The 16,736-nt window shown below is 37.0% G+C and overlaps 1 protein-coding gene across 4 annotated transcripts in view; it reads left to right on the top strand.

The window, feature by feature from the left end:
- Positions 1-4,966, top strand: part of FOXP1 (forkhead box P1) — a 377,209-nt gene extending 372,243 nt beyond the window's left edge. For all 4 annotated transcript variants that reach the window (XM_075834036.1, XM_075834034.1, XM_075834035.1 and 1 more), the window contains one exon: positions 4,098-4,966. In XM_075834036.1, coding sequence (XP_075690151.1) covers positions 4,098-4,242 — 145 coding nt within the window. In that variant the 3' untranslated portion in view covers positions 4,243-4,966. The remainder of the gene's footprint in view (positions 1-4,097) is intronic.
- The last annotated feature ends 11,770 nt before the right edge of the window (positions 4,967-16,736 follow it).

Here is a 16,736-nt window from a genome sequence, read left to right as displayed (position 1 = left end):
AAGAAAATAGTTTTGATTCTTTTTTTATGTGTTACTAAACTACTTCTGCGTAAATGAAAATAGCGCAGGGAAAAGTATTTAAAGTTACTGCACTCTGCAGAAAAGGGAACGTGATTAATTGCAGTAGCAATTTTCTATTTTTCTCTTAATGCCAGCGAGTTACATTTGGTGTTAAACTGCCACGCAGCCTCCACTTTAAAAACTGCCGTAAACAGTTATGATGCGTCTAATTTTTGAGCATCCCAATAAATTAGACTCAATCAAGCTTTTAACGCCAACATTATCTCAGCATTACCTTGTTAGCATGGAAACTGTATCAAAGCTGCAGAAATTATACGGCATCCTATTTTTTTTTTTTTATCCCGTCTTTACGACGCTAGAATGCCACAGTTCCCTTCATCCCAAGACTCCGCTTGCTGAGTATTTCTTAATAGGAGTTTGTAGGACTTTCATCCTCGTAACTTCCAATGGTATCTGCAGAGCAGTTGTGCTTCATGCTGTGTGCGCCATCGGAACCCAATTCCTTTTAACAGCCGCAAGCTACACTCCTCTGCTTCCAGAGTGGTCCGAAAATAAAAGGATTATTGACGTGATAAATAAAATAAAAATCTCTTCTCAGTCAAGATGTTTACAGATAAAATGTTTTTAAAAACTTGAAGCTTGGCTAAAAAGTAAAAATAAAAATCGAAGGTTGTGTTTTTAATGTCTTGGCACATATTTCAAGGCTAGATTATAGGGGAATTTCCAGAATCGACAACTATCCCCAATTCACAAAATAGGTGATATTTGTCTGATTTCTGGGGGCCCCACCAATTGTGAGATTGGGGGTCCTAAACCCCCACTGATCGACTGCAGTGAGGAGGACGTTGAATGGATTGGCGGTCGAGTGTACTCTGCCACACCATTCAAAGTCTATGTAAATGGTAAAAACAGCCCAGTACAGAGCTAGTCTGTTTCTGTCAGTCCCATAGACATTGAATTGAGCAGCGAGCGGATTCTCGACCACCATTCAATGTCCTCCTCACTGTAGTTAAGCAGTGAGGAGCAATAGGGGGTTCAGGATTCCACACCTCAATGCTATGGTGGCATGGGGGTCATATGACCCCCCGTTCCCGATTTTATAAATGCAGGTTCCAGCTCTGGGTTCTGCACATATAACACATTTTTCGCATATCCCGTGGAAATGCCATAATTGTGTAAGGTGGGAATACCCCTTCTATAAAGGGATTACTTTACATTGATGACCTGGTAGCCCAAAAACATGCAATTCACCCTTTAACTTCTACCCATTTTTTCAGTATGAATGTTCTTCATACTACTGCATCTTGTCTACCCTGAGTCTACAGAGGCTAAAGAAGGTGACAATCACTCTTCATTTTGGCATCTACAGTGATCCTCTGCTCGTGACTCCACTTTGAGCCAAAGCAGAGAACAACTCTCGCCCGGGCACACTCAATGTGATCGTGTATTACATAGTCGCCCATTAATTTCAATGGGCGCCAAGTAATACCAAATTTCCCTGCTGCAGAGAAAATAAGTGGCACCAACAGTGGATCACCAGGGGTTTTAGACGCCAGACCTGTGGTGATTAGTTTATCAGCAGGAGGGCTTCAATCTAAGAGGGGTTGTCCAGATGGGTCAGCCCGGCTAAGTAGGATGTAGTGGAAATAAGTGATCTATATAGCTTAGTTTTAGCTTTTAATGCATTTTGATCTTACATTTTATACTTTTCTTTTTAATAAAAAAATATAGATTTATAGATTATAAACAATATAATATAAACAATAATTATACATTTCCTGTATGTAAAAGCGTTTAGTAAGATCATTTATAATAGGGACAATAAAAGGCAATATAAATAAATACATTATGTAACTTGTTGGCTTTTTTGTTCTTTACGATATTTTATATTTTTTTCTAAAGATACATTTTATACCACGTTAGATAAAAAATTCAAAAATAAAAATACCAACTATGGCGTACGTTGCAACCCATGGAGTAGGAGTTTAATTCATTAACACAGCGTTTTTAGGCCTGGTATAATAAAGTCAATTGTATCATGAGCGAGCAGGAGCTTTTCCTTCTGCTTCTCATCTCTAATATTAGATAATGTCAGTAAAATGACACTTCCCTTCACCGTTTCAAAGGCCAGGCGGTGTTTACGCATTTGAGTATTTTGCATGACAAAAGCCACTCAGCGGTGAAAAAGTAATTGCTGTTTGTAAAGGCAGTCCTGTAAATATGATTTACGCACAACATTTCTTTCTTGTTATCATAGCTGTTATGTACGATCAGCCCTATTCCCCGGTGGGTTATTCATATGCTCCTCCATAATGGGGAATTTGGCAGATCTCATCTCCGGAGAGCGTCCTTTTTTGCCCACCGCGAGCTGAGGATCATGTTTTTTCTTGTTTACAGCTGACAGTGTTATTATTCTCCTTAGGACCGGGCTCTCTTATCACATTGTTGTGTTGAGCGAGGCCTCTTTTTCTCTCGCCGGCTCCGTTTGTGTTTGCTGGCAGTGCTTTTCTTCCCTTATTGACAGTTTGTAAAAAAATATGCATTAATTTGGAGTTTAAAGCATGTATCATGGTGTCTCCTTGCAGTGTTTTGCTTGAAGTTGATTAATGATAGAACCTCACTTGGGGTCGTCCTCTAGAGAGTAGACTCACAAGTTCTGCATGTTAACTAGAAAAGCAGAACACACATTAAGCAATGATTACCCCCAGACTCTTTGAGGCTCTCTGTCCTGAGAATTCCCATTTTTACTTGAAGTCTTGTTTAATTTGTTGATTTTTAGCTTATTTGGTTGTGTCAATATAATAATATCTACATATATATATATATTTTTTTTTGTTTGTTTGTTTGTTTGGTTTATTACTGCTAAAATGTTTACACTTGCGTTAAAGAAAAAACGCTCTTAAAAATACTAAATAAATAAAAATTAATATAACAAAATGTGTGTATCTATATATATATATATATATATATATATATATATATAATATATAATATATATATATGTGTGTGTATGTACGTATGTACGTACACACATGTATGTACGTACACATGTATGTACGTATGTACGTACACACATGTATGTACGTACACGTATGTACGTACACACACGTATGTACGTACGTACATACACACACGTATGTACGTACGTACATACACACATGTACGTACGCACGTATGTATGTACGTACGTACGTACGCACGTACGTATGTACGTACGTACGTACGTACGTACGCACGTATGTACGTACGCACGTACGTACGCACGTATGTATGTATGTATGTATGTATGTATGTACGCACGTATGTATGTATGTATGTATGTACGTACGTACGTACGTACGTACGTACACACACGTATGTATGTACGTACGTACACACACGTATGTATGTACGTACGTACACACACGTATGTATGTACGTACGTACACGTACGTACGTACGTACGTGTATATATATATATTTTTTGGGGGGGGTTCTCCAACCAGAATTGCACCTCCTACTAAAATATAATTTAAAGCATAAAGGAATATTATTTACTATACGGTTTGTCATTTATTGAAAAATCACTTTCATAGGGTCCTGCTTCTGGGACCTTAAGTGATCAACTGAGATCTGTAGGGAAACCTCCAGCAAGTGTTTAATTTTCCTACAGCACCACCCCAGGGAAAATAAAGTATTCCATAGTTCACGCGGAATTGAATGTGCTGGATCCTCTAAAATGGGAATGACTCTATATAGCCTCTTTGGCTAATATACGAGGGTCCTGAGTAGGGGCCCCGTTCTATTAACTCAGATTTTCCGAATAGGGTACTTGAAAATGGGTTGTCTAAACCAGACTACACCTTTAGTTGGGGATATTTGAGACCCCACATCTTTCTCTCTGATAAGAGAACAAATAGGGGTAGAGCATTTGTCACCCTGCCAAACAAGGGAATTGGGTTTAATACACCATGGTCTGCTTTTATCCATTCGAAGAAAAATATTCTAGCTACATTTTAAAAAAAAATCCTAAGCTTAAAAAATTTGGACTGTAGTAACGTATTTTTTATTTTTTTTTATTTCTTTTTTTTATGTAGGCATCACGTACACGTTAAAGAAGAACCACTGGATCCTGATGAAAATGAAGGTCCTCTATCACTAGTAACAACCGCTAACCACAGTCCTGAATTTGACCCCGACAGACATTATGAAGATGAACCTGTAAATGAGGACATGGAGTAAAATCATGTGTACTTTCACAATCCTGAGAATGAAGACAGTTCAAGGCCTCGGATATCTCTCCATTATTGTACAGTCCGGAGAGATCCTGGCCCTATTCTGACAACTATGACGTGTTAACTCTTAGTGCCATCAAGTTTCCCATTTGGGAGTATTTTTGATTTTTCTACTTTTTTTGTTGAAAAAAAAAAAAAAAAAGGAATTTGTACTTTGTGCATTGGATCGACTTGTTTGGTACTTGCGACTTCCTCTCTCACAGTCAGCATCAGTGTTGTAAATTTGCTAAAAACCAATTTCACTTCGTCACACGCAGCAGACTTTTAAGGACTGACGTTCAGCCGAAAAAGGACACTGAGGGCATCAATATAAGCATGTGCGTCTAAACTGCAGGTCATCCCTATTGCCCAGATTTTGAAAAAGGATTCCAATGGACAACATATTTGCACAGTACTGCATGTAATTCTGATTATCACTGCCTTTAAATCAATTCTTTTGCTTCCATATGGGATTGAGGGTGACCTTTTTTATATATGTATGGGACAGAGGGAGAGGCATAGTAATTATCCCAAACTTCTTAATGTATTGCTTTTATTTTTATTGTACTACACCAATTTAAGTTCTGACCTCAGGCCTCTGTTTCAAGGCCCAAGACCTCTCAGAGGCGTAATGTTTTCTGTACTTTGTGATGAATGTTAATAGGTGTTTTTATTATATGATGCCGAATGTCTTTCAATTGTTCAATGTTTTTTCTGTCATTGCATTGTAGTTATCTTAAGTTGCAATCACATTTTTCTTTCAGACACTCGAAAAAACAAACAAACAAACAAAAAAACATTATTCCATTATCTTTTTCAAAAAGAATTTCCAAAAAGTTGCCCTTGACATTCAACAAGATTTTTCATGTTCTACTGGAAGAGCAAGAATGAAGAAAGGTCCTAGGAAAAGGCGATGATGTGGCCAAGTTTCATTCATGTATAGCAGTGTTTGGTAGCCATTTCCATCTGTGCACCCGCTTCACCACTCGATGATGTAGCACGCAGTCCCTACTTTTTCCATTAATGTATACTGACATCCAAGGGTGGACACAGACCGTAGTGGACCCCTGTAAGATTGCACACTACCCCTGCTAAAGTCCTAAACCATTTAATATGCTTTATAGAACGAGATGCTGGTTAAATCACAAGTTTACTGTAACATTATCGAAGATATAACATGCCTCAAACTTTCTAGTCACCAGGAAACCACCAAGCAATCAGTGGGTTAAGAGCATTGTTATATATATATATATATATATATATATATATATATATTTATTCTGTTTTCAATCAACGTTGGTATAAAATATATATAAGCCGTAAATAGGAAGTAAGATTTCTGACTTGATGTAGCTTGCACCAGTAATGGAGAGATTCAAAAAAGAAGAACCATTATTTTCTCACTTCAAGTATACTGTACATTTATTATTTTTACACCAATCAATGCAAAAGGGGACATTTATTACATGAAGTGGAAATGTGGATTTCCGGTTTAGAATTTTTAAGATCGGTCTTTAAATGGAAGCGCAAAAGAGGTGGATGGATAAGAGGAGGGTCATGGCAGACTGTAGGCAAGACATGTAAAGAGCATCGGTGCCCCTAACACGGGGTATGAACCCTCCGAGACCCTATCTCATTGCAGACATTTTTCATCTGTGGAAGTTCCTCAAAGCAAAAAGTTTGCATGGCGAGCAATTTAATTGTTGCCCATTTGCAAAGGGAAAAAAAAATAAAAAGTTAAATGTGCCCCCACTTTTGAAAATCGAAAACAAAAATTGTCTCCAGTTTAAGAAGGAAATGAAGGGATACAGATTAGCGTTCATGGTCTACGCTCTTATTTATGTATCCTGTAGGGCAGCGAAAAAATCCAGACGTTTGATTTAATACCAAAAATGTCCAAAAATTGTGATAACTGCATGTAGCAGTTAAGTGATGGACAAACTTTATCAGAAATGATGAGACTTTAGTTAAAAGATGGACTGCCTTACTAAACGAAAGACTATAATAGTGGTCAAAACGTAAGGCGTATAATACAGTAAAGAGTAAGATAGGCACCTGGGGTGTCCTTGATACCAAGAATACTTGGGTTGTTGGACAATGCCAACGGGTGCAAAGTAGGCAGAGCAATCAAGAATTACATTTTTACACCGTGTAGGCATGTTGTATGTAACCCCAAAGTCTTCAAACCATCAGATAACACCATATAATAAATCTGTAGCACATACTGGCCGGGGAAACTAGAGGTACTGTTCTATTTTCTTTTTGAATACAATGATCATTGCTAAAAAAGAGGGAATCATTGGTGTAAGGACTGATGTTACGTTGTTGTTGTTTTTTTTTCCAGCATGGCTTTCCACAATGTATAACATTGAATAGGGTACATCCCCGGGGGTCTTCTGACCTTAAGGTCCAAATTTTTGAAAAACAAAAAAGTAATTTTGTTTTCCAAACCATTCAGTCTTAGAAATAATAGAATATGAAGGGACATGGTGTCAGCTGTAAATAGTTTCTGTGGGGCTGCACTTTTAAATGATTCAGATGTGTTATCGCCACTTTCCTAAAGCGCAGTTGGCAGAGTTTTTGTTTTTCATTTTTTTTAACCACTTTATTCCCAGTTGAAGAATTTTTTTTTTATATTTTTTTTTTTGGTCCTATTACATTGACGCTGGACGGGCTTCCAGTCTTTTGAGGCACAGTTCAGAGTGGCATTGGTGATAAAATGGTGCAAAGAGCAGCAAACTAATAGCAACCATTATGACTAATGTAAGCTGAGATCTGATTGGTCATTGTGGGTTACAGCCCAATTGCACTATTTTATTTATATATCACCTATGAGAACTTCTACTTTTTGTCAGCCCTAAAATTACCAAAGATTTTACACAATGGTAAATTATGATTGTTATATGCTTTACCTGTATCTTAAAGCCAAATATCCTCTTGCTGATGATCAAAAGAGACAAGAGTATCTAGTGGGGGATATATTGTTAATTGAGATAGACTATGGATAGTTAAAAAAAAAAATCTGCTAGTTTCCATTTGTGTATTTTCAGACCATCGGTTTCTAAACCAAAGTATTTTTTTCTTTTGATGTTTTAAATATTTTTTTCTTTTTGTGTTTTTTTTGTTGTTTTTTTCCTTTTTTTACCCGATGTGACCAAACCATGTAAATCTGATATACATGTCAGGAATAGTATTATTGCTACTAAAATGTCGCTAGCTATTGTAAGGTCTGACGAGGCCTCCCAAAATGCTGCACAAATTCTGTTCACATGACAACTGACTTTTTTCCCAAAAAATTAAAAAAATTATATAGTTATTGAATTATTCACCTTACCGTTTTAAGTTGCACATGTTACACGTTCTGTACCATTTACTAGATATTACCATCGTTCTCGGTTTCAAATTGAACTGATTGGTTATTACCTTCTATGGGACGTTTTTGAAGTCTGTATCATCGTCATATTAAATATAACATCAAATGCTCAAAGCATCAGTTCCTTATTTTATTATTGTATATATAAACTATTTAAATTGTAAATGCAAGGAAACCCCAAAAGCACTTTTTTTTTTGTGGTACCAAAATGTTATCTCTTAATCAGCTCAGTAGATTCCAAATCTTAAGGCACAGTAAATGCACAAATGTATCCGATCAAAAATATTCTTTAAGATTTTAGTGTTTTTTTGTGTTTTTTTTAGTGCTAAATTGGCTTCAAAATTTGGCCTAACACAGTATGGCGATATACGCAGTCCCTTTCAGCTACTATACTAACCCTACCATGATCTATAATGATTTTCCCTACTGTATTTCATCTGTGTATTAAGGGCACCCATCACTGGCCATTTTATGTTTTTGTTTTTTTAGTGTTTTTGTCTTGCTTTGTCAGTTTTGGTTTTAGAGAGACAAGCTAACAGGATACACGATTGAAAGCCTAAAGTGATATAATGTAGAACCCAGAGCTGGTTGATTTTTTTTTTTTTATGGCAAGAATAGTTGGGCGTAAAACTCATTCGCATGTATACAAGTTAGTAAGCATACCTCAACTCAGCCCTTTTTGGAGTGACAAACACAAATACATTTCACTAAGTTGCACTTAACTGTATGTCTTGCATGCTCCAGTTTACAGCAAATTTAATGGAAAAAAATAATAATCTACATATCATACAAGTGTTGAACTTGTGTAAAGACCAACTGAAAAACTCTCAGGCTTTTATCATGAAGCAAACTCCACTATATATATATTTTTATTTCATTTTTGAAAAAAATTGCCATTGATTTTCAGATCCCCCATATTGTACATATATTGTCATCATGTCTGCGTAACCATTTGTATTTAAAAATGGTAGGAGGGGAGGGTGGGCCTGGTTGGTTATCTTTTTTTTTTTTTTTTTCCCTTACCGTTTTATTTCCATTCTAAAAAGTATTCCTTGCAAGGAATTAATGCATATTTGTTTGTCAAAAACTGTTGCTTTTGTTGTGCAACTGCTTTTATATTAACTATACTAAAAAAAAATTGCTTTGAAAAAAGAACTACTGTATGTAACTATTGCAGATAACTTGCTGCATATGTATAATATTTAGTTATCCCGGCTTAAAAATGATGGATGACGTTTGCTGACAAGGTGGGAGAAATTCCCTGACTATTTTGCTTTTCAAACTGTAACATAGTTGCCAATTTTTTTCTATCATTGATCAATGAAATTTGTACAGTTATTTTTTTTTTTTTTTTTTTTATTTCTTTTTTTTTGTTTGTTTTGTTTTTTGAGGGTTTTATTGTTTATTTTTTTCCCCCATTTTTTTTTTTTTTTTCAGCCATTCTTTGTTAATCTACCACTGCCTTCTCTGGCTGTCTTTAAAAAATAAAAAAAAAGGTTCATATGTTCTAAAAACATATATATATATCTATATGAAAAAAAAAAAAAAGTTGTTTTAAAGTGTTTCTCCTCCTGCAGTAAATATTTTGCATGATGAATCCTGGGCTCACACTTTCAAAGTTTATCAGTGAAGTCTTGAATAATTGAAGGGGAGTGTCAAACTATTAAACTTTTGTATTAAAAATACTTTACAAGGTGCCAAGATGTAAAGACAATTTGTTACATGTTGTTTTTTTTTTTTCTCAAAGAAAAGCGTACATTAGCAAACTAGTACCATGTATCAGGTAAACTGCTGTCAGGAATGAGTTGAACAAAGCCTTCTCTTTTTAGTCTCCATGCGTTGTTAACATTGTTGGATTTGCTCATCTCGCCAGAAGTGAGAGGAAAAACAAAATCGGGGCTTGAGTCGATTTGGAATTTTTTTTTTTTTTTTTTTTCTGATCATAATTTATTTATTCTTCATTTTGTTTTTTCCAAACATACTTTTTTGTATTTTTTTTCTGTAACACTTTTTTTTTTAATATATATATATATATATATATATATATATATATATATATATATATATATATATATACTCCAATTAATTTTGAATTTATTTAATAAAGCTACAAAAAAATGCTTAACAAAAATCACTAAGAAAAACAGTGGTTTGATTGTGTCAGGTAACATTTTTGAAAAATAAAATAAATATATATATATATTTTTTTTTATTTTATTTTTTTGTATTTTTTTCTTTGTATTTTTTTTTAATCATAGATTATCATATCTACTTATTTTCTTTTTATTAAGAAGTCATGTTAAGCATTGTTTTTGTTTTTTAACTTAAGTTCACATTCCTATGACAACCCATAAGCCTCGATGACAATGGTACAGTCTGGACTGTTAGCATGGTGCTTCATGTGTATTTGCTGCCAGTAAAAAAAAAAAAAAAATGTTTTGTTTTGAAAAGGCATAAAAGAAACTCATTCCTCACATCAACTGTAATTTCATCATTCCATGTCTGTTGACACAGACAATAAAAAATGTTGTGTAGTCAGTACTGATTACTGACAGTATAGCATTCTCAAATGCAATAAAATGCTGGTTGTTCACACTGGTAGTTTGAGTTGTCCTGTCTTTTCCTGTCCTTTAATTCAAAGGTCACTAGACTGAAAAAGTCATAAAATTAATTTGTTATCTACACATAAAGGAAGTGGCCATTTAAAAAAAAAAAAAAGAAATGACGGAATACCTCCGATGTCAACAGTTCCTAAAAAACAGATCTATTCCTCCCTTGTGAATATGGTTGTAGCTCACAGACACCCCTGAAATAAAGATTCTTCTTAATAAAAATTAAATGCACAATAAAAAATAAGCAAGACCAAATAGCTAGATCGTATATTACATACCTGGGGATTAAAATAGGCAAATTTCCCTCTTCTCTCTATAAACTAAATTATTCACCCTTGTTTGAAAAAATCCATAAGGAACTAAATCGATGGGCGTCATTGCCATTGTCGTTGTTTGGGAGGGCTGCTCTTTTAAAAATGATAAGCTTTGCTCGACTGTTATATCCAATGCAGACCATACCCATATTGATCAAGCACCTAGATAACCAGAAATTACAGACAGCATTTTTACAATTCTTGTGGCAAAGGAAGAGACCTAGGATTGCATATAAAAAACTGGCACTGCCCAAAGTGGATGGAGGTATTCAGCTGCCACTTATACGATACTACAATTTAGCGGCCATCTGCAGACACATAGGGGATTGGATACATAACACCAATATGTACTCCAATGTTCAGCTGGAACAGGAATTGGCGGGAGCGGTTCCGCTGCAGGCCCTGCTACACATGTCATATGCTCAACTGCCTAATAACGTTAAGGCAAGTCTGTTGCTGAAAGATACAATCGGCACCTGGAAGGCGGTGCGGAAGCTTTTTGGTCTTCCGTATGGTCTTTCTAAATTCTGGCCGTTGTGGGATAACCCTATGTTTCCACAGGGGAGTCAGAATAAATTGTTTTCGCAGTGGAAAGATGAAGGGATCAAGGTCCTGGGCCAACTCATGAATGTTGAGGAGGGGAGATGGCTTACGTGGCAGGAGGTCTCTAGCAAATACAATTTGAGGGAAAATCAATATTTGCAATATGTTCAAATAACGGGATTATGTAAAAACAAAGTCCGCAATATTGATGGAGTAGAGATACGGGGAGCATTTGATGGGATGGTGCCGCAGGGTGGTGCGGGGAGAAGCCTTGCAAGTCTATATGGTAAACTTCGGAATGCTCATCTTGATTCCTTTAGTACTTCCTGCTTTAGAACGTGGGAGTTGGAGCTGGAGGATCCAGACATCTCCAGCAAGATACGAGATGGATGGGAGAGGGTGAGGAAGGTCATGGTGAATGAACAGTGGCGTGAGATGCACTTCAGGCTAATGCACAGAGCGACATACGCCTTTAATTTATCTTACAGGGACGCTCCAGCACACTATCTGCGTAATTGTCCAAAATGCGACTTGCACAAAGCCAATTTGCTTCATGGGATGTGGTTGTGCCCACAAATTCGCACGTTTTGGGATCGGGCTTTACAATTTATTAAAGATACCTGGGGGGAGGAGGTGCACGCAAGCCCACAGGCAGTGCTGTTTCACTATATTCCTTTGGATCCAGGGGGGGAGGGACCACCTCTAGTGGCCCGGAAAGGAGTGCATATGGCTTTATTGGCTATCAAAAAGTGCATCTTGCGTCACTGGCTACAGGCATCGGTCCCGGAAATTGCGGAGGTCGTGATTACTCTCAAGACTTTATTGGGGTATGATAAGACGGACCTAGAGAAACACAAAGAAAGGTCTACAGAACAATTTTTTAAAACTTGGCGTAAATTCATAGAGCAACATTATCCCACAGCAGAGATAGGGATGTTCATGCGCACATTTCGACACACATCATGGTATAGTTCACAGAGTATCCAGGGCACGCTAGGCATGCTGGTGGCCAGTTAAGAAAATGTTCACCGAGATGGGGGAGAGTTGGGGGGAGGGAAGGGAATTGTTGGTTGTGTTTTGTTTTACTGCATACCTTGCAACTTAATGATGACAAGTAAAATGAAAAAGAATTTTGAAGCTGGAACACATTGTTATTTGGTGTATATATTATTGTATGTGTGATACACATTGCATACTTGTAACTGTTCTGGTTTTGAATAAAAATATATTTGAAAAAAAAAAATAAGCAAGACCCGAAAATCCATGTTCTGTGTTTTTTTTCTTAATTTTATTTATATGAATTACGCAAATGTTTTAAAATTTAAATTCATAAATATCCAAGGTGGTAATTTTAAATAGGTAGGCAATTATATTTTTATTTTTAAATTTAGCATATTTTTAGGTCTTTTTTTATTTTTTTTTACAACCTTTTCTCTGAACACAGATTATTTTAAGGATTTATTCTCACAAGAATATCGAACTAGACATAAATTAGTCATGCTAAGGGGACCCTCCAGGTAAAACTGATAAACTGTGCTGCGTCTAGTTCAGTTCCTAAGTGGGCGGTGCATGACTGTTGTTCTTTGAATCCCTGTGTCATGCACCGCCCCCTCAGGCCTTCCCCTGGGCTTAACACAATGGGGCCAATTTATTAATACTGTCCTAAATAAAAACAGACTAAAACTAGACCAGATAGACAGAAACTGTCTCCGATTTATCACAATGGCTTATGCTGTATGATCACGTTGAGTCGCCCTAAGGTTTAACGCCAAAATAGATCATTACTTTAATTAGTTTGAGACCATAGTGAATTTCCCATTATTTTGTAGTTCAAAACAAAGTTTGTGTATCCTTTACATTCTCTGTAAAATGTAATCATTGAGAAGCTCTATATAAGTCAATTTTTTTAAGAATGTTTTTTTTTTTTTTTCTGCGCAAACGCAACCATCGTTGAGGTTACAGGCCACTTGTGAGAAGGTCATTTGTACATGTACCCCCATGACAACACTTCCTGCAGTTCGGGGTTTTCTTAGGAATATTTGGTTGTTCCAATCTTCCATCTGCATCAGTGTTCATATCCCACGTGACGAGAATACTTGCAGTAAAGATGTGGATATTGATGTAAATGGATAATTGGTTTCTTCCGATGTCTTTATTATAAAGCTGAAGTACAGGAGAGAGTTGTCATGGGGACACAGGAGCCAAAGCTTTTTCCACAAAAGGCCATAATTGCAAAGCACATGAATGAAGTATTCCTATTTTTGTTCAAATTTTGAAAAGTTTTAAAAAGGGGATAAAAAAAATATTCGGATGTTTTTGTAAATCACTGGTCTCGGAAACGCACACAATGAGGCCGATTTTCTAATGCTCTCTAAGATTTAGACCGTGTGACCTTAGACCAGGCAGTCAGATGAGGTGCCAGATTTATTACACTGTACGACAAATTTGGCACGTCCTCCTTGACCTGTTAGATACTTTTCTCTTCCTTATACCACCTTTAAATTGACTTTATTTGTGAGCAAAAGTTTGTACCAGATTTTTGGCGCTTTTTGGTCACACGTCGGCACATTTAGGCCACACCTCCTTTTTGACACGACCTATAAATAGTAAATCTGCATCAATGAGCTTCACCTAAATAAATTAGAGACATAAGCCAGCGACATATTAATTTCACTTTTACTGCACTAGTTACACATGATTTTATCCCGTCATTCAGTGATCTATAGTAAAGGGATCGGCGCTCCTCATTAAGCTGACGACGGACTCCTAGACGGTCTATACGAGTCTTCAGGCTGACCGGGAGCGCCGATCACAGCTGAAGGTGCAGGGCTTTTAGCTGAGCACTTCTGCACCTTCGTTTCAGTGACGGTGGGAGTCTTTAGCACACAAACCCCCACCGATCAAAACTTCTGATATGTCTCTATGACCTATTAAAACTTTTTTGAAAGTGCCGTATGTAACACAGTTTAAGTATGTAACAGCCTTAGCAACACATTTGACAGATGGTTTCCAAAAATAGATTATACCAGAGATATTCAGGAATATACCATTTAGTTCCTATAAATAATGTAAATGTGATTCGTCTTCTATTCAAAATGTTGTATATGATATCTTTACATGTCTTTAATATGGTAATACAATACTTCTGGGTCACCATTAAAATGGTAAAGGTCAACTCGTACACCCGTAGTCAAAACATTAACGGTATTTATGAGTCTCTAACTTGTCCTCTCCAGTCAAGTTTTGTAAAGCTCTAGTCCGGTAACCCTTTTTGTAAGAAAGTTCCCCCAAAAAATAAGCTAATTGCAATGTGTCCTGCTGCGGAGACCCCCAGCGATCAGCTGTAATCTGTTGTGTGGGCTGCCAGCAAGTGTTGAAATTACCTGCAGTGCCACCACGGGTGAAATGAAGCATTACATGGTGCCCATTGAAATATATGCACTGTCTGGGTAAGGCATAGACCGGTCGAGTCCTCCTGAGAGAGACCCTCTTTGTAACAGCTCGAAACTATGATTAATTAAGGGGCTTCCTGCTATTAACGTGGAATTCCCTAATTGGGTGTTTGATGAGTTTTCTAAACCAGACAACACCTTTAAATCTGTTTCTTTCCTCTGTTTTAAAAAACAAAAATGGAAATGGCTACCATATTATTAGAGTAAATTGACAAAGGGCGGAAATGCTGCAGATTTTTCCTGCGGATTTGCGACGGTAAAAGCTGCAGCAGAATACAGTACAAGGCAAGTGAATGAGATTTTATCAAATCTCATCCAAAAGCTGCAGAATACCTTCACACAGAAATTAACCTGCGATGTGGATGTTGAAATCCGCAGCAAGTCAATTTCTGTTGCAGCTTAAGCACAGATTAGTGGTAGATTTTTCCTATTGACTTCAATAGGGAAGTAAAATTCTGCAAACAATTCTGCAAGCAATGTAATGTTACAGATTTTGTCACAGATTACTCGTGGATTTGCAGCAAAATCTGCAATTGCAGATTTGAAATAAAAAAAATTCTGCTTCAAAAAAACCCACAAACAAAAATCTGCGCTGTTTTTGGCAAATCTGCACTATCTTGATGCAGATTTGTTTTTCAGAATTCCCTGCGGATTTCTCCGCTAATATTATGCCAACATATCCTGCAGCATTGTACTAAGAGTGTCACCATTCTCATCAGCTCCTTTTCCAATGGAGCTCACAATATAAATTCCCTTTCTGAAAACCACTAGCGCCAATTTCATAGGAAGCCAATTACCCCGTCAGTATGTTTATTGGAATTTGGGAAGATACTGGAGAACCCGAAGAACATACAAACTCTATGCAGATGGCGCTTACTCTACTTGGATTCAAACCTAGGATCCCAGTTTTTCACGACAACAGTGCCAACGACCGCGCCACTATGCTGGCTTCTAATATTCATATGACCTCTTTCACACATATTTTTTATGGCAATTTAAACTTCATCAAAAAACACTCCAAAAAACGCCAGCGTTATTAAAAGGTAACATGCGTTTTTCATGTAGTGTAATTTTGTACATGTTTTTTTAAAATTTTTTATAGCGTTTTTGAAGTTCTATAGAGAAAAAAACGACTGGAAAAAGCCAAACCCAGAGCATGCAGTTTTTGGAATAAAAAACTTAATATCTGTACACAGAGTCTGATTGAGCCTGAACGGCATTGCACCGGCTGTATCGCTCCGTACACCTTCATACAGGCTCTGTGCACTGGGCTTTGTCATGGGCATAAACCTTAAAGCAAGCCCTTCTCTCACTTCTCCGCTAGCAGCCATGAGCCGATCATTGTATAGTGTTGTTGCCTTTCCTACACTGAAATGTTTGAGCCAATCAAGATTCAGTGCAAAGACAGAAAATGGACTAAATCAACTGAAAGGACTGTATTTGGATGTCGTCATCCAAATTGGGATCAGAAGAACAAATATTATAATAATAATAATATGAATTATCTTTTTGTGCTGCCAGAAGTACATATGCATACACAGTGTGAAATAAAAATGATGGGAGGAGTCAGGAGGTGGGGCCCGACACCAAAGAGCCCCTCCCCTAATTAATTTTCGAGTCATGAACTAACTCTTGAGATTATCTACCTGTTCCCTTTACTATAGTAAGGGTATGTTCACACGCAGTGACCAGAAACGTCTGAAAATACGGACCTATTTTCAGACGTCTTTTGTGCCACTTGCGATTTTCGGGGTGTTTTGCGCGGCGTTTTTTACGGCCGTTTTTGGAGCTTTTTTCAATAGAGTCTATTGGAGCTTTTTTCAAAAAACGCTCCGTCGGAACAGAACGCCGTTCTGCTTCCGATTTTTCGGCCGAACATACCCTAAGAGTGAGCATTTTCAGACTGGGGTTACTTAGACTTAGCAGAGGAAATTAATCTGGGGGTCCACCCTCCACCTACACAGAACATTTGCACGGAAACTTTTAATTTCATAGTAATCTTTATTGTTATCATTGCACACACAGGACAAATCATCAATAAGATCTAATAAATTATTTGTAAATCGGCCCATAAAAAATAGACCCTAGGGGTTGTCTTCTGCAGGGCTTGATGTATTAGGGGCCAATTTTAGTGTCAGAGCCTTGGCCCACCCTCTGGTTCGGTAGTG

Source organism: Rhinoderma darwinii, chromosome 7 (assembly GCF_050947455.1).
Source record: "Rhinoderma darwinii isolate aRhiDar2 chromosome 7, aRhiDar2.hap1, whole genome shotgun sequence".
Lineage (NCBI taxonomy): Eukaryota > Metazoa > Chordata > Amphibia > Anura > Rhinodermatidae > Rhinoderma > Rhinoderma darwinii.
Note: the sequence above shows the minus strand (reverse complement) of the source record. Positions and strands in the feature narration are given on the sequence as shown.